We start from the raw sequence: 23,358 nt of genomic DNA, 5'->3' as shown, positions 1-23,358 counted from the left end.
CAAAGGCACAATATAGCTGGGTATGCTTGTGAGTGTATACCCAAAGTACTATTTTTAATTATATAGTTATCAGACTATCAACTCCCTTGTCATAATGAAATGGCCTATCTGAGAACATAAATGAAAGAAATATGATATAAGTTTTAATTTGTTGTCACAGATGGTGTAAATTTTAATAATTCAATATATCCTTTTAAATTCAGAAATAATTCAAAGAGTCAATATGCAGTGGCCAACAATATTGCTCTTCCTCGGGAATTATTTACAAATGGCTACTTTTTTCTGTTTCCTTCCCCAGTTTTACTTCATTGATTATGGCATTTCAAAACCTTAAACTTTTATTATCTAATTGAAAACTTAATGAGTGAATGAATTACAAATCTAAAATGAGGCAAGCACAGTCTTATTTAATAGCAAGAAAAAAGCAGATAATTGCATCTGTCAGGTAAAAAAAAAAAACCACTAAAAAATTGATTCTCCATTTTATCAGGAAACCAGATGAGGAAAGAAAATACTGTACAAATGTAGACACAATGACTGCAATTCAAGTGAAAGTACTTTCCCATTATGCTACTGTGACTAAAAGAGTTAAACTGATGGCAGGCTGTACAGCCAGTCAAGATACCTGATACATATGTTCTGCTAAGTAGGAGCTCAAAGTGGTGGTTATACACTGACTCCATACACCCAAAGTAATCCTTTACAAAAGTGAACACTACGTTTTTAAAAACCGCTCTGATTGCAGTCTTTTCATCAGTATTATCACAGGCCAAAGTGAAAGTGTTCCTTTTGCCACATCTTTAACTTCTGCTCAAATATCAAGAGAGAAAATAGAGAGTTTAAGTAGAAACCATAAAGAAGAGGATCTGCCCCAGATTCGGTTAGGATCAGAACTGAAAAAGATTTCAGGAGGACTCATCCAATCCACCACCACCATCTCTCAGAGGAGGAAACTGAAGTCAAAAGTTGAAACATTTTACACAAAGAGTTGTACCACCTTGATACTCAATAGTGGTGCTGAGACCACACTTCTGACTCCCAACATCTGACCCAGTGCTGGTCCCACCATACCAAGAGCTGTGACATTTCAGTGCCAGATGAAGGAGCCCCAAGAACCAAAGATGGTACAATTTTCCTAGCCTGAATGAATGAATAGAATAAGCAAGCTACATGAAACTCTGCATACATGTCTACAGGGTTGACCAGATGTAGGCTGCACCATCGCACTCTGTACTGCCAGGGACCACCAATCCCACACAACCTAATTAACTCCCAGACTTACCAATCCTATCTGAGCAAGGTTTTCTATCAAATGTTAACTTTTTTAAAGTAGTAATTTTGTACAGTCCTTAAAAACCACTTTTTCAAAAACTACTACAGAGATATGTAGACAACATAATGGTATATAAAAATAAAAAATACTCTTTAAAAGCAGAGTGGTACATTTTCTAAAAAATCAAAACAAGACATTAACCATATGTATGTAAATATAGAAACCCTGAGAGCTGCTGGTACTTGCAGGCTCCAATTTCTCTTTTTCCGTTTTTTCTTGTTGTTCTTGTTCAGTTGCTAAGTCGTGTCCAGCTCTTTGCGAATCCAGCACACCAAGCTTCCCTGTTCTTCATACCCTGAACTGCAGCACACCAAGCTGCCCTGTCCTTCACTCTCCCTCAGTTTGCTCAAATTCATGTTGATTCAGTCAGTGATGCCATCCAACCATCTCATCCTCCGTTGCCCCTGTCTTCTCTTGCCGTCAACCTTTCCCAGCATCAGGGTCTTCTCCAATGAATCAGTTCTTCCCATCAAGTGGCCAAAGTGTCAGAGATTCAGTTTCTGCATCAGTCCTTCCAATGAACACCCAGGACTGATCTCCTTTAGGAAGGACTGGTTTGATCTCCTTGCAATCCAAGGGACTCTCAAGAGGCTTCTCCAACACCACAGTTCAAAAGCATCAATTCTTTGAAGCTCAGCTTTCTTTATGGTCCCACTCTCACAACCATACATGACTACTGGAAAAACCACAGCTTTGACTATGCGGACCTTGGTTGGCAAAGCGATGTCTCTGTTTTCTTTAACCCTCATCAGTTTAACTTTAACTACTACTTCCCACTCAACATTCCTGAAAACTACCTGTCAAGGTCTCCTATGACCTCCACATTGTGAAACTCAATGGTCGACAGTCATTCTCACAAGTGATGTAATTCAGTTGAACACTCCGACCTTCCGTTGGTTCTCTGAATGCCATGCCTGCCTACTTTCCCACCCATGTCCCCTGCTCTTCCTTTTCAGTCTCCTTCGCTGGATCCATCTGATCTTCCTGACTCGTCAATGTGGATTGTCCCAGGGTAGGCCTGGGACTTCTGCTCCCAGCTTATCTTCCAGCTTCCACTCTTATCCCTCTTGAGGCGTTTACGATAGTGTGCGCCCAATGATCTTGTGGCATATGTCACATCAAACTCTGCTTTGTCAAAACCCTGCAAGGTCTCCCCATTGCTCAAAGGTTAAACGTCTAAGTCCTGAGACTACCTAACAAGACTCCTTCTCTATTACTCTATGGTTTGCTTCCTCCTCTCAAGCAAGAGTATCTGCCTTCTTGCTGTTTCTCAAACAGGCCAGGCATACTTGACTTTGGGTGCTTTACATTTGCTGTCTCCTCTCATCAGAGGATCTTTCCTCCGGATAATCACATGACTCACTCCTTTCTGCCTTCAGGCCTTTGCTCTAATGTTAATCTTCCCATCCTGCTAATCCATCCTGCCATCTACTTCTCTGCAACCAAATTAAAACTGCAACTAGCCCACCATCCACCCCCAGGATGTTCTACAGCCCCTCCACCCTGTTTTGCTTTTCACCAAAATATTTATCATCATTTGATGCCCTACATCTGTTTTGTCTGCCTAACTTCTACTTAAATGTAAGCTCATTGGAGGCAGGATTTTTTTTTTTTTAATCATTTTGTTCCCTGCTAAATTCTCTAAATTTTCAAACTCAATTCTCATAATGATCAATAGGTAATTTTCAAAGACATATGGTTGTATTTAATATCCGTATCTGATTTTATTATTCAATAAGGAATGGAAGGGTACATCTTTAACAAAAAAAATTTCAAACCAATAGCTAACATACCTGTTGATGTTGAAAAACTCAAGGTAGTTGAGTTATTCGGGAATAAAACAAGTATATATCATTTCTACTACCCTTGAAATACAATTTGCGTCATTAGAGATTAAAAAAAAAGAAATTCGGGAGGGATAGATAAAAGTTAATGGTCATCATGTTAAGTAGTTTATATCTCACTTGACATTGACAAACACTTTAAGCACCACTATTACCCTCACATTATAGGGTAATATAAATATAGGGACATTATAAAGTCCAGGGGAGGCAAAATAATTTATCCTAGAATAGCAGCTGGAGATAGCAAAACCAGGGAGAAATCCAACTCTCTGGCACAAAAGCCTGCACTCTTATACTTGAAACTATACTGGCAGTGCTAGCCAGGAGAACATGACAAGAAAAACAAATCATACAACCCATACAAAGGCAGGCAGGGAGTTATTATTAGGAAATGTAAAGTGGCTACTTTAGCTGATTCAGTTCGGTTCAGTTCAGTCGCTCAGTTGTGTCCGACTCTTTGCGACCCCATGAATCGCAGCACGCTAGGCCTCCCTGTCTATCACCAACTCCCAGAGTTCACTCAGACTCACGTCCATCGAGTCAGTGATGCCATCCAGCCATCTCATCCTCTGTCATCCCCTTCTCCTCCTGCCCCCAATCCCTCCCAGCATCAGAGTCTTTTCCAATGAGTCAACTCTTTGCATGAGGTGGTCAAAGTACTGGAGTTTCAGCTTTAGCATCATTCCTTCCAAAGAAATCCCAGGGCTGATCTCCTTCAGAATGGACTGGTTGGATCTCCTCGCAGTCCAAGGGACTCTCAAGAGTCTCCTCCAACACCACAGTTCAAAAGCATCAATTCTTTGGCGCTCAGCCTTCTTCACAGTCCAATTCTCACATCCATACATGACCACAGGAAAAACCACAGCCTTGACTAGACGGACCTTTGTTGGCAAAGTAATGTCCCTGCTTTTGAATATGCTATCTAGGTTGGTCATAACTTTCCTTCCAAGGAGTAAGCGTCTTTTAATTTCATGGCTGCAGTCACCATCTGCAGTGATTTTGGAGCCCAGAAAAATAAAGTCTGACACTGTTTCCACTGTTTCCCCATCTATTTCCCATGAAGTGGTGGGACCCGATGTCATGATCTTCGTTTTCTGAATGTTGAGCTTTAAGCCAACTTTTTCACTCTCCACTTTCACTTTCATCAAGAGGCTTTTGAGTTCCTCTTCACTTTCTGCCATAAGGGTGGTGTCATCTGCATATCTGAGGTTATTGATATTTCTCCTGGCAATCTTGATTCCAGCTTGTGCTTCTTCCAGTCCAGCGTTTCTCATGATGTACTCTGCATATAAGTTAAATAAACAGGGTGACAATATACAGCCTTGATGTACTCCTTTTCCTATTTGGAACCAGTCTGTTGTTCCATGTCCAGTTCTAACTGTTGCTTCCTGACCTGCATACAAATTTCTCAAGAGGCAGATCAGGTGGTCTGGTATTCCCATCTCTTTCAGAATTTTCCACAGTTTCTTGTGATACACACAGTCAAAGGCTTTGGCATAGTCAATAAAGCAGAAATAGATGTTTTTCTAGAACTCTCTTGCTTTTTCGATGATCCAGCGGATGTTGGCAATTTGATCTCTGGTTCCTCTGCCTTTTCTAAAACCAGCTTGAACATAAGGAAGTTCACAGTTCACATATTGCTGAAGCCTGGCTTGGAGAATTTTGAGCATTACTTTACTAGCATGTGAGATGAGTGCAATTGTGTGGTAGTTTGAGCATTCTTTGGCATTGCCTTTCTTTGGGATTGGAATGAAAACTGACCTTTTCCAGTCCTGTGGCCACTGCTGAGTTTTCCAAATTTGCTGGCATATTGAGTGCAGCACTTTCACAGCATCATCTTTCAGGATTTGGAATAGCTCAACTGGAATTCCATCACCTCCACTAGCTTTGTTCGTAGTGATGCTTTCTAAGGCCCACTTGACTTCACATTCCAGGATGTCTGGCTCTAGGTCAGTGATCACACCATTGTGATTATCTGGATCATGAAGATCTTTTTTGTACAGTTCTTCTGTGTATTCTTGCCACCTCTTCTTAATATCTTCTGCTTCTGTTAGGTCCATACCATTTCTGTCCTTTATCGAGCTCATCTTTGTATGAAATGTTCCTTTGGTATCTCTGATTTTCTTGAAGAGATCCCTAGTCTTTCCCATTCTGTTGTTTTCATCTATTTCTTTGCATTGATCACTGAAGAAGGCTTTCTTATCTCTTCTTGCTATTCTTTGGAACTCTGCATTCAGATGTTTCTATCTTTCCTTTTCTCCTTTGCTTTTCGCTTCTCTTCTTTTCACAGCTATTTGTAGGGCCCAGACAGCCATTTTGCCTTTTTGCATTTCTTTTCTATGGGAATGGTCTTGATCCCTGTCTCCTGTACAATGTCACGAACCTCATTCCATAGTTCATCAGGCACTCTATCTATCAGAAGCAGGGCTAAGGAACTACAAAGAAGCAGCGCCAGCAGATGTGCATGCTGAGCCTTGTCCTTTCCACTCTCAGAGCCTCCTGCTCAACGTGAGATGTGTCTGTTTGAATCAGGCTTTGTTACTTAAATCCAAAAGCATCCCAGTGATTCAGGAGGTTCTATGACTGCTCCTTTTGAAATCACGTAAAAAGTGGAGCTGGACCTGAACTAGTGTAAAGTGAGAGGAGTGTCAAAGTGCAGAAAGCGGAATTCTGCCCTGTGGACAACATCTGAATCTCACCGACTCAATGGACATGAGTTTGAGCAAACTCTGGGAGACTGTGAAGGACAGGAAAGCCCGGGGTGCTGCCGTGCACTGGGATCACAAAGAGTCGGACGCGACTGAGCGACTGATGACAAGGAAAACAGGCCTTCTGACCAAACTAAATGAAAGACTCCTGAAGGAAACTATTTTCTGTACTAGTTTCTCCTCCAATCATTAGCAGATAGTGAAACCAAGTACTACACTAAACCACAATGCCAACAAGATCATTTCATCTTCGAATAACATGAAGCGATTGTTCAACCCAACTTTTAATGATTCACTTCTGTCAAGAAAAGTGTTTAGGAAAAGAAGGATTACAAAGCAAAATAATTCCATATTAAGACAGTACGTATTTATGCAAAAGCTTAATTTGCCTTATTAGACAAAGCAAAACTGTTATATGTCTCTGACATTAACTTTACTCTCTTGCTAAAATGCAATATCTTTTTACTATCCAAATAGTAGGGGCACATATTATTAAATTTTTTTCCAGGTCATAAATGATGAAAGAATACCATCCATGGAGAAACTAGGAAAATAAGATCAGCAGCCAAAACAAGCAGAACAAAGGAAGTGCTGCAGGCTACTGGGTTTGGAGGCAAAACAGTTCCGTGACGGAGCCACACACAGCCACACCTGGAGGCCAGCTCCGGTCTCCATTCCCCAGGCCATAGTGAATGTGAAGTGAAAACATAGTGAAAACACGACTGTGAAGCCAAAATGGGAAGAGGCAACCAGCTTACATCAACTCTGGTGTCAGGGACCTCTTCAGCAAATAAGCCAACACAGTTTCAATTCACTTTGCCTAAACAAGATTATGCTTTGTCTAAAAGACTGGTATAAATGTTATAGGTCTTTGCTGCTAGGGTGGTAGCAACTTTACAATAAATGGGTCTGTTTAATAAATGGTAAGTGCAATAGAAACTCAGCAAAAATAATGTTATTTCGATAGTATGTCCACAATTATCTACATAACCAAAATTTTGGCTTACATATTTCATAAACATAATTTTTTTTCCAACTTCTAAAGGGTAATGGGAGAGTTACTCACTCAGTCATGTCTAACTCTTTGAGACCCTATGGACTGTACTGCACCAGGCTCTTTTGTCCATGGGATTCTCCAGCCAAGAATACTGGAGTGGTTTGCCATGCCCTCCTCCAGGGGATCTTTCTGACCCAGGGATCGAACCTGGATCTCTTGCATTACAGGCAGATTCTTTACCATCTGAGCCACCAGGGAAGTCCAAAGGGTAGTGAATTCAATAGCAATATAACAGGAGGAGGAGTCTAGGAAGATGACAGAACAGGTAGAAAGCACCAAGAGTCTGTCTCCCCACCTAGACAACAATCACACTGGCAGAATCTGTCTAACAGAACTGAGAGTTCCCCACTTTGTAACTTTCAGAAGGCGGCTCAGGTGGTAAATCGTGATAACTTCTGGTCAACTTCAGCTTTAGTACAGCAGCAGCTCCCCATCCTCCTACCCTCAAGCTGCCTGGCATGCAACTGTGGGTGTGTTCACTGGAGTAGCTTGCACACAGCTTATGGAAGCCCGGGTGGGCAAAAACGGACCCTATCCTTGAAATATTGAGGATCTGAGCTCTGAACTGGTAACTGCTGCTTCTGACCACAGAGGAGCAGACAGAGAAGCGGGCAGCCATTGTTACTGTACCTCCAGCATTGCTGCAAACTCCTCCTCCTCTGGCTGGAATGACTTCCAGGAGATTTAAAGGTACAGTGTATCCCTAACCGCCACCCCCCTTCATTTTTTTCTTTTTTCCCCTTTTCAAGAGCTAGGCCTTAAAGGCTAAGATGTTCTAAAACAACTGCATATACAAGGAAAACTGGCAAGTGACTGCACATGCCCAGGGAAAGTCTAAGAAAGGACCTCAGAAGAACTTAAGTTTACATCTCGGCCTGATCCTTGGCACAGAGACAGTCTGCAACCATCAAAACAGCAAAATGACAAAGACAATAATGAAAACCACTAAACCTTGGGGAAGAAGAAGAATCTGATTTTCAAAGTCATCACATTATTAAATTAGATTAAAATGTTCAATGCTCAACCCAAAAATCGGAAGTCATACAAATAAACAGGCAAGTATGGCCAACTCAAAGCGGAAAAAAAGATCAACAGATTTATCCCTGAAAAAGACCTAATGGCAGATATAATAGAAAAAGACTTTAAAACAACTGTCTTAAAGATGCTAAACGAACTAAAGGAGGAAAAAGTCAAGAAAACAATGTGTAAGCAAAATAAAAATATCAATAAAAAGACAGAAAACCTAAAAAGAAATGAAAAAGAAATTCTGGAGCTGAAAATTACAATAATTGAAATGAAAAACTCACTCGGGTAATTCAAAGGTGGATCTGAGCAGTCAAAAGGAAAAAAACCAGTCAATATGAAGATAGGACAATAGAATTATCAAGTCTGAAGAATAGAAAGAAAAAAGATGGTTTAAGAAAAGTGAACAGAACCTACGGGTCCTGTGCAGACACCACCAAGTAGACCAACATACACATCGTGAGAGTCCCGGAAGGAGAGAAAGGGGCAAAGAGAATATCTGAAAAACAGTGACCGAAAACACCCCAACCTTGATGACAGACATGAACATACACATTCAAAAAGCTCAACAAACTCCAAAGATGAACTCAAAGACCCAAGTCAAACTTTCAAGCGCTGACAACAAAATCTTGAAAGAGAGGGACGAATCTTCAAGTGAAAATAAGATTATCAGCAGATTTCTCATCAGAAGCTCTGGAGGCCAAAGAGATTGGGCTGATATATTCAAAGTGCTAAAAGAAAAAAAAAAAATTTGTCAACCAGAATTCTACATCCAGGAAAAATATTCTTCAAAGGTGAGGGAGCAGTTCATATCTTCTCAGATAAAACAAAAGCTGAGGGAGTCATTTTTTGGCCCTGCAAAAAAAATGCTAACAGAAGTCCAGCAGAGTGGAATGGAGACACTAGACGGTACCAAGAAGCCACGTGAAGAGATAAACATCTCAGTAAAGGGAAATATATGGACAATCCTAAGAGCTAGTATTATTGCAACAATGCTTGTAACTTCACTTTTTTGTTCTCTACATGATTTAAGGGCCTAATACATTTAAAAATTACTAGAGTGAAAGCTAGTATCATTTTAACTTTTCCAATAAGCCAACTCAGAAAAGACCCTGATGATGGGAAAGATAGAAGGCAGAAGGAGAAGGGGACGACAGAGGACAAGATGGTTGGATGGCATCACCGACTCAGTAAATAGACTTGAGTTTGAGCAAGCTCTGTGAGATGTGAAAGACAGGGAAGCCTGGCATGTTGCAGTCCAATGGGTCACAGAGAGTCGAACACAAAGAATCGACTAAACAATATCATTTAAAAATTACTAGAGTGGAAAGAAAAATTACTAGAGTGAAAGCTACTATCATTTTATCTTTGTTTTGCAGTTCCATGCTTTGTTTTCTATATAATTTAAGAGACTAACGCATTTAAAATAATTATTGGTTTATAGTTTCGGACCTAGACTGTATAAGGGTATAATTCTCTGATGTTAACACCTGCACCCAGGCAATCACCTGACCTTTATTCTGTCTTTTATACTTCTGTTCTTTCTATAAATTTCCAATAAAGGAAATTATACATTGTATAGTCTTCTTTAACTGGTTTCTTTCTCTTAGCATAATTTTCTTTTTAGGGTTATGCATGTAGATTCATGTATCAATACCGCATTTCTTTTTATTGCTAAGTAGTATTCCATCATAAAGACGTACCACATTTATTTACCCACTCTCCACTTGATATTAGAAAAATGCAAATCAATGCAAATCAACTACAATCAGGTACCACACCTCACTCAGGTCAGAATGGCCATCATTAAAAAAAATCTATAAATTACAAATGCTGAAAAGTAAGTGATGAAAACATAACCCTTCCACATTCTTGTTGGGAATGTGTAAGTTGGTACAGCTACATGGAAAACAGCATGGAAGTTCCAGAAAGAACTAAAAATAGAACTACCATGTGATCCAGCAATCCCACTCCTGGCATATATCCAGACAAAACTGTAATTCAAAAAGATACATGCACCCCTGAGTTCACAGTAACACTGTTCACAATCAACAGCATGTGGAAGCAACCTAAATGTCCATGGACAGATGAATGGATCAAGATGTGGTGCATACACACACACACACACACACAGATACACGCACACACACACAGACACACGCGTGCACACACAGACACACACACAGACACAGACACAGACACACACACACACTGGACTATTACTCAGCCATAAAAAAGAATGAAATAATGCCATCTGCAGCAACATAAATGCAACTAGAGATTATCCTAAATAAATCAGAATGAGAAACACAAATACCATATAATATCACTTATATATGAACCTATCTAATGAGACAGAAACAGACTCAAACACAGAGTACAGACTTGTGGTTGCCAAGGGGGAAGGGACTGAGGGAGGGAAGGAGTGGGAGGCTGGGGGTAGGTTAGCAGGTGTCAGCTTTTATACACAGGATGGATAAACAACAAGGTCCTACTGTATAGCACATGGAAATATATTCAATATTCTATAATGGAAAAGAACAGTTAAAAAGAATGATATATATGTATATGTGTGTAATATGTATAACTAAACCACTCTGTTGTACCACAGAAATTATCACAACATTGTAAATCGACTAAACTTGAATAAAAAAATAACAAAAAAAAACGTTTTCTCACTAAAACAACATTAGCCATAAATATACACCGTAAGCCCAATTTTGTTTTCCTTCTACCTAATTCTTCAGGGGTAACCTTAATTTCTGATCTGTGCCCTTCAGACCTGCTCGGTTACCTGTCATCTTTTTTCTTTTATTTTAATCATTATCCTTCCTCTTGAAAATGAAAGTGAAGCTGCTCAGTCGTGTCCAACTCTTTGCGGTCCCATGGACTATATACATTTCATGGAATTCTCCAGGCCAGAATACTGGATTTGGTAGCCTCTCCCTTCTCCAGGGGATCGTCCCAACCTAGGGATCAAACCCAGGTCTCCCGCATTACAGGTGGATTCTTTACCAGCTGATCCACAAGGGAAGCCCAAGAGTACTGGAGTGGGTATCCTATCCCTTCTCCAGCACATCTTCCTGACCCAAGAATCGAACCAGGGTCTCCTGCATCAGAGGCGGCTTCTTTACCAACTGAGCTACCAGGGAAGCCCCTTCCTCTTGAGGAAAAGCAAAAAGAAAAGGAGCTGATATAACACAATTTTACTACCCATTTCACTCCAACAAGTAATGGATAGTACTTGCTAATAATGCAGGATTACTCTAGGAGGTACACAGACATTCATAATAAATAATCCTGTCACTCAGAAGCATGAATGGCACAATGATTTTGTTTTATTTGCCCTGGTATAAAGCAGGTTTTCCCTTTTGCTTATTAGATTATTAGGAAGCAAAAAGGTACACTTAGGGTTCACAAATAACTAACTCAATCTGCTGTTAATTCTTTCTTGTTTCTTATACACATACTTTTAACTGTTCAGATTATTTCCTATGTTTTAGTACTATCCCCCTTCTCAATACATTTTTCAAAATTAACAGAGTAAGAAAACAGAAGTAATAAATACAAACTATTTGAACGGATTTCCTATAAGATTTCAGAGTGCCTTCCTCAATGTTGCCCAAGTTTCTCTGCTCATTTATTCTGTTTTAAATGGTTTCACATACCTTGAACTTTCATGGTCTTGAAAATGCTGTGCTCTTAATTGGGATGCCACAAACAAGGATGACGCTACTGCCAGGAACTGGTTTCTCTCAGTCTCTGTTAACTGGTGTCCTGAGGGAAATCAATCACGTACATAATGTTAACATCTTTCCTTCTATATTACAGAACTATTAGTCATTCAAACAAGCATTTTATCAAACATCTATTATGGAGCTAGTATGGTACCAGGGACTAGGTTGTGCCAGGGGAAAGGAGGGAGCAAGATTATTTAAATAAAACAACCCCTGCTCACCACAAGCTTATAGTCTAATTTGGGAAAGAAGATGTTAAACAGATGCACAGAACAGAACAATTACCAAAAACAAAACAAAACAAACTATCAACATAGATCTCTAGGAAAACCTTAGGGCTCCTCACAGCTGCTTCCCTTTATCAATCTCTACCCCAATTTTACTTCTAAGGAGAGAGAAGATAAAAGTGAGGAAAAGGCGTGTTGTTGGTCAAGGACAGTGACCGGGCCATGTTTTCTAATGTGAGGAATGAAAAGAAAAGAAGTACATGACTGTCCTGGCTCTAAAATCCCAGTCAGGGTTTGAATCCCAATTAACCAACCAACCAACCAACCAACCAATTTCTCTCTCCCTCTTGAATTCACTCTTCTTACCATCATACAGCTGGACCTGGGGGCAGAGGCCTCACCTGACAACCGGGGGAAGACGCCCCGGTCTGGCTGAGTGTGGCTCATGGGGGAATCTGCTCTATGCGCAGAAATTCCTCAAGATGTGTGAGAGTCAAGGCGGTATCGGCTGCTCCAGGGTCTGCCGGGACTAACACACCCCCGTGAGCTCTGTAACCTCACCGCAATGTCTAACACTATTTATTTACCACGGTGCTATACAAAGATGATGGACTTCACAGATGCTGCAGCACAGCCAATCTGAGTGCTGGGTCATCTGCACTAAGATGCCATTTGTACAATTCAAAACAGAAAAAAAACAATCAGGTAGTTATTTAAATTTATCAGAAAGAAGTGAAGCAATTTCAACATTAGGTCTTAAGAAAGTATTCAAAATATAAATGAGACTAAAACTATTCACAATTAGAGTATAAAGACCTGATAATCCATTCCTCTTTGAGACAAACTTAGAAGCTCCATAATGTGAGATCTATCAGAACCCTCAATGGCTTAATAAACCACATTCCTACAGGCTTTGAAAAGTTCCTAATCATACCCAACCCTTCAGCAGTGATGGAAACATTCTACTTTGATTCTATCAAACTACCCTACGTGAGGATTACAGAAATTTGGCTTAGTCTTCTCAAAAACATACCATCTACAAGAGCAGTTCTCAAAGTATGGCCTGGGGACGACAGGGAGTCCCCAAGAACCCTTTGGGGGTCTGCAAGGTCAAAACTATTTTCATAATAATGCTAGGATTTCTGTTTGTTCCCCCCTCTTGTTTTCTCAGGAGTATATGATGGAGGTTCCCTGACCTAGACATACTATGTGTGATGGTATCATTCCTCTGATGTCAACATATAATGGATTTATTAGTGTTACTTTGAAAATGAATTAATAATTATTTTTAAAGCTCCTAAGTTTTAATTTAAAATATGGAATTCTCCAGGCAAGAATACTGGAGTGGGTTGCCATTTCCTTCTCCAGGGGGATCTGCCCGACCCAGGGATCAAACCCACGTCTCTTGCATCTTCTGCATTGGCAGGTCGGTTCCTTACCACCAGTGCCACCAGGGAAGCCCAATTTACAACATAGCAAATATATAACCACAAAGGCTCTTTGGAGTATGAAGAGGACCTTCTTCTCAAACCTCACTGTGCATCAGAATCACCTGGATTAAAGCTCAGATTCCCATGCTCTACCTGGGGAGCATGATTGGTAGTTAGCCTGAGGTGGGGCCCAGTAATCTTTATTTCTATTAATAACAAGCTCCAGAGTGATGCTGAAGTTACATGTCTCCTGATCTCATTTGAATAGAAGCTGTTTTCGACTCATCTTTATCAAACTGTGTAATACAAACCACTTAGTAATAGCTCATGAAACCAGTTTGTGGGTCAGACCAGCAATAAAACTTATGAGAGCACTTTGCTCACACTATTATCCAGAGTGTGTGTATCCTAAGTCATGATGTAAAATACATTTATTACAGTGGTTCACAAAGTAGACTCTTCTCTAGACACATCTGCACGTCATATATCACCACCAACAGAGTGGGAAAAAAGGCAAAACAAGGTATCCTTAAGCTTTTAAATCACTTGTGTAGTAAGCCTCGTGAATCTAACTGGAATTATATAAAATTTGCGTACTAATCTGAGAAAGACCAGCACTCATAAATGCTGAATCTCCCAAACAATAACTGAGTTTTCCCCATGTGTTCAGATTGCATTTTTTGTTTCTTGACAAGATTTTACAGTTGTCTTCATAAAGGTTCTATCTTCACTATTACATTTTCTCTATAGTCTTACAAGATACTATAGTTAATATGAAAAGATCTGGGTTTTTTTTTCCATTTGCCTTTCAAGCTAGCTTCCCTGCAGTAACCTGTGTTTCACTTGGTCTAATAAATTACCAGCTGCACTGACTCAGGCAATATTGAGAAAGGAGGTTCCCAAGTAAAAATCGAATTCCATCACATCTCATAGGCAAACTGATATAATGCATAACAACTTTAACCCTTTTATTGATAGCAGAACAGATTTTCAAATTTTGCCAGTGATAAATATGCAATAAATTTGGTATAAGAGTGCTAAAAACTTCTTGACTTCTGCTACTCAATCTGTTTCTACAGTTTTTTAAAGAATTTCAAGTAATTTTAATAGAGAAGGGCTACGAAGATCGTCAACTCCATCCTCAGTGCAGTGCGGTGTCTCTTCTCCTGCGGTGTGGGACAGATGGTTATATATGACCCACAGAACTCCTCCAATACAGGAGAAAGAAGACTTCTTACAAGGATTTCTGAATCATTAGCCAGTTCTTATACTGAGTGAGACTGCTTCTTTGTGACTTCCACCCATAGATCTGGCCTTTCCAATCTAACATTGAATAATTCTATTCCCTCCTCCGCTTGTACATCACCAATCTAGACTGCAGTTAGACATCCTGTACCACGCTTAGTCGCTCAGTCATGTCCAACTCTGCAACCCCACAGACAGCAGCCCACCAGGGTCCTCTCCATGGGGATTCTCCAGGCAAAAGTACTGGAGTGGTTGCCATGCCCTCCTCCACGGGATCTTCCCAAATCAGGGATCGAACCCAGGTCTCCAGCACTGCAGGCAGATTCTTTACTATGTGAGCCACCCGGGAAGCCCTTAGACATCCTAAAACATTAAATAAATGTCCTGACCACTCTTGAGGTACTCTGGCCGTGTCAAAAGAGGGGTATTCAGGTCCAGAAAGACAATGTATCAGAGATACTATCATAAACAAGAATATTTTATCCTTTACATTATACTTCTTATAGAGGCATTGCAGTATGTTTTAATATATGGAAGCCAATTTTGCTCTTTATTTTTCACATAATCTTGGCTAGTCTCAGAAATCTATGATTACATACAAGCTTTAAACATGATTTATGTAGTAAACCTTGTGAATCTAACTGGAACTACATAAAATCTGTGTATTAATCTGAGAAAGACCAGTTCCCAAAAATGCCAAGTCTCCCAAACAATAACTGATTTTTTTACCCATCTGTTCGGATTCTGTTCTTGTTCCTTGACAAGATTTTACAGTTACAACTATCTTCACAAAGGTTCTATGTCTTCCCCATTTCATTTTCTCTACAGTCTTACAAGATACTATGGTTAATATGAAAAGGTTTGGTTTTTTTCTATTTTCATATCAACCTAGCTTACACACAAGTCACTGACTTGGCATACTTTTCTTGTTGTACTCAGCCACCTTGCCAAATTCGCTTTTTAAGTCTAGAAGTTTTTATTAATAAAACTAGGATCTCCTGGGTTTTCTAGGAATATAATAATACCTGGGGGGAAAAAGTCTCTTTCAAAAAATATTTATACTAACTACTTCCTTTTTTCCTTTTTTATCCTTTATAACAGTGTTTAATAATAATAGTAATTTTATAGTCGACCTCATTTCATTCTCGATTTTAAGGGAAATGATTTCAGCATTTCATCATGTAAAATGATGCTTTTTATTAGTTTTCATTAAGCAGCCTTTTAATCAAATTTAATTGGCTTACTTTTACTTTTATTAGAAATGCGTTATTAGAAAGAGCTTCTTTACCAAGTGGCTACTGAATATATCAAATATCTTTCTAACACCTGTTTTTTGGTAAGCAATCAGGAGTTTGCGAAGAGTCAGACACAACTGAGCAACAAACTTTCTTAACCTTCTGGGGGATAACTTCAAAGCCGTGAGCCCTCAAATACGTCAACGCTCTCCACTCCAGTGGTTACTGCAGGTCAAGCCCCTGGTGCAGCACCTCGTTGAGGGCCTCTGTGAAGCCCCTGCTGTTACCCGCCCACCTAGCTTTAAGAAGCCTCATCTGTGTTCTCCTAAGTGGTTTTCTTCCAACCGTTTGTGGTTGACACTTTCCTGGGGGTTCCATTTTAAGGCAGTGTGTATGAGAAAGTGCTGACAGGTGTCCTGACCCTGAGCCATGCGTGCTCTACATGTGGGCTGCGGCTTGGCCAACCCCTGGCCTCATGGGTAGGGTAGTCTGGGGGTCATTTTGTTTGGGGGGAATCTTTGGGTAATCCCTTTAAGGGTTGGTTAGATTACTCAGGGGTTTCCCTAGTGGCTCAGCAGTAAAGAATCCTCCTGCCAAGAGGGACACTTGGGTGTCCAGGGTTCCATCTCTGGGTGGAGAAGATCCCCTGGAGGAGGCACGACAACCCACTCCAGTATTCTTGCCTGGAGAATTCCATGGACAGAGGGGCCTGGTGGGCTGCGGTCCATGAGATCGCAAAGAATTGGACATGATTTAGCAACTAAACAGCAGTAAGATTTCTCTGGGATATTCTACTATTGTGCCTGTAGCTATTTGCCTGCCAGCACTCTGGGAACCAAGTGGAGAACAGGGCTGGGGAGAGAAGGAATCACCACATTATGTCCACTTTCACTTGATCCTCTAACTTCTCTGCCCAACGTCCCTCAGGGCATGTCCCTCAGAGTCGTGTCAGACTCTTTGCAACCCTATGGACTGTTGCCCGCCAGGCTCCTCTGTCCATGGATTTTCCAGGCAAGAACACTGGAGTGGGCTGCGGGGGATCTTCCTGACCCAGGGATCAAACCCATGCCTCTATGTCTCCTGCACTGGGAGACGGATTCTTTATCACTAGTGCCACCTAGGAAGCCCTCATTGTTTTCCACCGCGAAGAACCTCAAAGCCTTTGCCAGGGCGGAGAAGACAGTCACCCTGTCACAGAGAAAGAGCCGATGCCCGCAGGTCTAAAACTGAGGACTGCCTGTCCTCAGGGATTCTTCTAGGCTCTTCCTCTCTGGCTGCGGAAATCCTCTTCCTTTGTATGCAGATGGCTCTGTGTGCTTGTGATCATCAGGTCAAAGTGTAGGCAGTGGTTTGCCCGCAAAAGTTTAATAACCAGTTGGGATGTGGGAAGGAAAAGAGCCCCAGTGAAAAGCACGTGCTAATTCCCTAACTGTAAATACCTTCTCCAAGGCTTATTTCAAACCACCAACATCGCATCAAAGAAGGAGGATCAGGAAGAGATACATGCAGAGTCTCTCCTGAGGCAGTATTGTGGCCCCAGCACCTGCAGAATAGAGTCCTCAGAGAGAGCATTTAACATTCTACACTCCCTATCCCTTGAAGCCATCCTGGACTCCCCAGATCACAACTGGTTTCTTTTTTCTCCACTCTAAGACACTCAGCTTATATCTTCACCTTAGTGCTCCTTCTATTCTGTCCTGTAGTGTAGTTAGTTCTTTACAGGTCTATTTCCCTAATGATAGAACCACACTAAGGATGAGAAAAATACACTATTTCTCTTTGATTTTCTTCTACTGCATATACCAATTATTTGTTGAATGATTTTAATGACTGAATTTTTAAAGGCAACACTTCAGTCATGTATTTAACACTTTTAAAGGTACAGAAATACATGATTAAATTCAGAGGGAAAAAAAGAGAAGTATAATTTAATGGTAGACTTCTTGGGTTGAATCAAAGTTTTCTAAACATTCTGCAACTTTTCAGAAGAGAAAGATAATTCTAATAATTTCTAATAGAAATCATATATCTAATAATTTGATAGGGATAATAATTCTAATAATTAGATATCTAAAGATATCTAATAATTTGATAGGGCTGGTGGTTCAAGTGCAGCAAGGCAGCAGAGAAATAAGTCCGAAATTGCCATTTTAGGCTAAATGAAATATTTCTTAAAGTATCTTCTTCTTCATTTTCCCTTTATTTCAAAGTCAAAGTATCTACTCCTCCATTTTCCATTTACTTTTCAGAATCAAAGGAAAATACCTTTTCAACATCAACATCTAATAAGTTGACGTGACGAACAAATTCTGTGTATTCTATTTTTAAATTTTAGACACAATCTTTTCAAAGTTCAGCCTGAGTGTCTTTAGTAACACTGTCCTAGTCTACAAATAAACTTGGGATAATAAACATATATAATAGAAAATTTTAATGCAGTCATAAAACAGGCACTAGCCTATGAACAGCATCTGGGGTAGCTGGACAGATGGGAAGCAGATGGGTAATCCCAAAGGGGCAAAATGACCCAGCCTCAAACATATGGATAAGATCCCGGATTAACTTCAGTTGCCACTTCCTGCTGTCTCTTTCAGGCACATATATCAAACAATCAAAGATGATACAGTTTAATATATTTAGGACCTCCTATGGAGAAAAATTGGGAAGAAGAGGTAGAATCATCTGAAGAAGGAGGAGGAGATATAGTAGCCACTCAGAGAAGAAAGAACTGACATGAAAACAACATGAAGGAACACAATCAGTGGCAGACGTTCAGAACGGCAAACACAGGTGTGCACTTCTCAAGTCCCTACGTGACAACACACAGCATACTCTGAAAATGTCTGTGACTTATGAATTTGAATTCTAGCACAACAGAATGACTATTAAAACAGAAGTTGAAAACTCTCATTTCCGGCTTTATTATGTCACTAATCATTTAGCTTTATCAGGCTTTCTGTGCTTTGGTTTCCTTATACGTAAAATGAAGGCTGAATTAAAAACTGCTAAGGCCCTCTAACAACGTACCACAATTTAAAAACTATTATGCATAAGAATCAGAATTATAGTGTCTGTGCTAATCCATCCCAAAAAAGAAGTGTAATATATTAAGCTTATTACAACAAACTGCAATGTTTGATTTTAAGAAAACTTCTAAGGTCTCTTGAGAATTTGGAACATTTTCAATTGCTGCTAAATATATATCACAGAGTAACCAACTCCAATTAGAAATTTTAAGTGCTCCATGGTAATGGGATATGACACCAAATATGCATAAACACATATATAAATGTGTAAATGCATACATAAAATATCCATGTACACACACAATATTTTGATCTGTCATCTCCTCCTGCCTACTGTTTCATGTAAGCCAGGCGGACACAAAAGCACGTGGGAATCCAAGTCCACTTCACAACTGACAACAACTTTTAATTAAAACTTTAGACAGGACAAGAAGCCAAAACTTTAGGATCCAAACAAATCTGTAATCTGAATACACGTACAGTTAATTCAAAATAGTCAAGGTGACACCTTCTCACCTACATTATGAGCAACATTCCTTTCATTAATTTGACAAATATTTATTTAGGGTCTGCTTTAGTTGTATGGATACAATAAAAAGCAAAAACATAAGTGGGATTTGACTTCATGAAACCAAGAGATATTAATGAAATAATCACATAAGTAGAAAAGTGCAATCATGTTAAGGTTGTAACACATGTATACCTGTGGCAGATTCATTTTGATATTTGGCAAAACTAATACAATTATGTAAAGTTTAAAAATAAAATAAAATTTAAAAAAATAAAAATTCAAAAGTTCGGGAAAAAGAACATGATGACTCATTGGTCTTTGTTTCAAGTTCTGAAATAAAACACTTTATTTTTCTTGGTACTAATGATAAAGGTCTATAACACTAGAGTTTTGAAAGAACAATCAAATCAGTAATCCCCAGTTAGTCTTACAAACACTCAATAATAAATTCCTTGGTAAGAAATTGCTATGTAAATGTATTTAATATCTCTACATGAAGCTGGCCTGAATCTACATACAGCTCCTAAAATGAATGAGTCATTTTATATATTAAAACACTTTAAACAGACATGAAGCACACTTAAAAATTGTGAGAGAAGATCTAAGCTTCATATGTACCCAAGTTCATTAGAAACATATGGAGAGCTTTCTGGCCTTCACTTGAACATTTCTAGTAAGTCCCAAGTAAGTGCTGTCAGGGTCTTAGTACTGTGTTAACCATGCTTTTGACGCTCACTCAAGGGTTTTCTCTGCCTCTCACCCGATGAGTAACTGCTGCTCCCCGGAAACACTCACGGGTAACCCTGCAGTGCTAACTTTCACAGAACATTCATTACTTTACTCAAAACTCAATTTTCAGGATAAAATCTTCATCTTCTTCGACATCTCCATTTCCATTAATAGGAATAGCACCTGGTAGTCTGAAATGTTCAGTGCTCATTTTCATAAAGATACAGTGTTAACATTAAAGAAGAGATCCTATATATATTCTTATCAGCAGGGAATACAAATCTGTATTGGCTTTCAGAAACACAACATTCCACAAACTAGCTGAATTTCTCACTCAACAAAATTACAGACTATTACACATTCATGAGTCACTCATGAATACTAGAAATCATGAATGTCAATAGCCTAGGATACTCTTAGGTATTAACATATTAGTATCAAGCACAACATAAGTGAAAAGCCCTAATTTCAGAAAAGAAGAAAGCATCCATTGTAATAAAGTATAAAAAATAATAACTTTAATACATTAAAGTATTTCAATATATACAAACCTTTAAAGCCATCTGGATATACATCAGAAAGAAATTTAGTGTTGATGTCTCCTTCTATAAAGCGTGAGTTGATTATCACCTCTCGAAGCAATGCGATATTATGTGTAACACCTAAAAATAAAATAACAGACTGAATTGAAAATCAATGAGTCAGTTAAAAACATAATTCCTATATATGCATAACTGTATTATTAATGTCCTATGACCTAGCAAAAACCAGGCAAAATTGCTTATCTCCTTGATTTCAAGTGATAACAAAATATCTGAACTTGAGGCAGCAATAAAACACTAAATGTAAACTCAAGAACCCTATGATGGCCATGTCAATTTAATGGGGACACATCAATGTCTTTTCAATAAATGGTAGAACCACTGGATATGCATTTGGGAAAATCAGAAGATGAACCTCAACCCTAACTCACAGGATACATAAAAATTAACTTAAATTGGGTCACAAACCTAAAACTATAAGACTTACAAAAGGAAATAAAGGAGAAAAATCTTGAAGTAGAGAGCAGATTCTTAGATAGTACACAAAACCCATGAACCATAAAAATAAGTATACCAACAAATCATACTCCATCAAAATTTAAAAGTCTGCTCTTCAAAGGATTTAGTTAAGAAAATGAAATGGCAAAATACAGACAGAAAAAATATTCACAACACATATTTCAAATAAACAACTTGTAACTGGACTATATAAAGAACAATTACAACAATAAGATGATAAACAAACCAGGCTTTAAGAAAAGAGGCGAGGTCACATATACCAGCTATACTGAAAATGGATAACCAACAAAAACCTATCCTATAGCACATGGAACTCTGCTCAGTGTTATGTGCCAGTCTGGATGGGAGTGGGGAGACTGGATACATGTATATATATAGCTGAGTCCCTTCACTATACACCTGAAGCTATCACAACATTGTTAGTTGGTTATACCTCAATACAAAGTGTTTTTGGTATTAAAAAACAATTTTTTGTTTAAATAAGCAAAAGATATAAGCAGGCATTTCACAAAATATACACAAATGGCCAGCAAGCACAAGAAGATGTTCAACACTGTAAAAAAAAAAAAAATATGGAAATATACCCAAATACCAATTTAAGTGGTTGAAAGTTAAAATGTAATATTAAGTGTCAATAGATATGTGGACAAGTGGAACTGTCACAACCTGTGATGGGGGGTGGGGAAATAAATTGGTACATTTTGGTTTACTTCCACTTTGGACTGTATGAAGGTTTCTTTAAAAGTTAAACATACACTCATCATATGATTAGATAATTCACTCCTAACTATCTACACGAGTTAAAATAAAAACATATGCCTATACAAACACTTACACACAGATGTTAACAGCTTTATTTACAAAGTGAAACACTGGAAACGGTCTAAATACCCATCAATAATGAATGAATTAACAAAGTGTGGTTTGTCCATACAAGGAAATTCCACTCGCCTGTAAGAAGAATCCAAAATCACTGCAGATGGTGACTGCAGCCATGAAATGAAAAGACATTTGCTCCTTGGAAGAAAAGCTCTGACCAACCTAGACAGCACATAAAAACGTGGAGACATTACTTAGCCAACAAAGGTACGTCTAGTCAAAGCTATGGTTTTTCCAGTAGTCATGTATGCATGTGAGAGTTGGACTATAAAGAAAGCTGAGCACCAAAGAATTGATGCTTTTGAACTGTGTTGTTGGAGAAGCTCCTGAGAGTCCCTTGGACTGCAGGGAGATCCATCCTAAAGAAAATCGGTTTTGAATATTAACTGGAAGGACTGATGGTGCAGCTGAAACTCGAATACTTTGGCCACCTGATGCGAAGAGCTGGCTCATTTGAAAAGACCCTGATGCTGGGAAAGATGGAAGGCAGGAGGAGAAGGGGACAACAGAAGATGAGATGGTTAGATGGTATCACTGACTCGATGGACATATGAGTTTGAGAAAGCTCTGGGAGTTGATGATAGACAGGAAGGCCTGTTGTGCTGCGTCCATGGGGGTCACAAAGGGTCGGACATAACTGAACTGATAAGAAGAAGTGAATCCCCTCATATACAAAACAAGGATGAATCTCAAATTATTATGCTGAATTAAAGAAAGAAGCAAGACCAAAAATAATGCATCCTAAATGCAACCTACAGGAAGCATTAGGACAGGGTCAGAGACAGGGTGGACTGCAAAGGCCACGAGGAAACTTTGGGAGGTGATAGAAATGTTCAGTCTTTTGATTATGGTGATGGTTTCACAGGTCTACATAGGTCAAAACTCACCAAACTGAACGCCTTAAATATGAGTAGTTGATTATATGTCAAGTATCCTTCAAAATAAGTAGAGAAGAAAGAGGAGAGTTGTGGGGACACGAGAGGCGGAAGAGAGAGGACAAGGAGAAGAAAAAGCTGATGATCAAGAAGGAAAAACTGAGCCCAGGACACAATGACTCCTTCAAAGTGAAGGAAATGGCAACTCACTCCAGCATTCTTGCCTGGGAACTCCCGTCAACAGAGGAGCCTGGCAGGCTGCAGTCCATGGGTCTTCAAAAGAGATGGACACAACTTGGCAACTGAACTACAAAACAAAACAATGACTACTCCAAAGCGAAGTTGAAATAGGTAGCCACTACAGAGGGGTATGAATGGTACAAGGAGGAATATACGATACAGCAAAGTTTATGAAGGAGGTATATTATAAAAATATCA

The 23,358-nt window shown here is 39.3% G+C and overlaps 1 protein-coding gene across 5 annotated transcripts in view; it reads right to left on the bottom strand.

Moving 5' to 3' along the window:
• PCCA (propionyl-CoA carboxylase subunit alpha) overlaps positions 1–23,358 on the bottom strand; it is a 417,781-nt gene that overhangs the window by 139,374 nt on the left and 255,049 nt on the right. For all 5 annotated transcript variants that reach the window (XM_061435312.1, XM_061435309.1, XM_061435310.1 and 2 more), the window contains 2 exons: positions 20,657–20,767; positions 11,634–11,742 (listed from right to left, as the gene is read on the bottom strand). In XM_061435312.1, coding sequence (XP_061291296.1) covers positions 11,634–11,742; positions 20,657–20,767 — 220 coding nt within the window. The remainder of the gene's footprint in view (positions 1–11,633; positions 11,743–20,656; positions 20,768–23,358) is intronic.

Source organism: Bos javanicus, chromosome 12, assembly GCF_032452875.1.
Source record: "Bos javanicus breed banteng chromosome 12, ARS-OSU_banteng_1.0, whole genome shotgun sequence".
Taxonomy (NCBI): Eukaryota; Metazoa; Chordata; class Mammalia; order Artiodactyla; family Bovidae; genus Bos; species Bos javanicus.
Note: the sequence above shows the minus strand (reverse complement) of the source record. Positions and strands in the feature narration are given on the sequence as shown.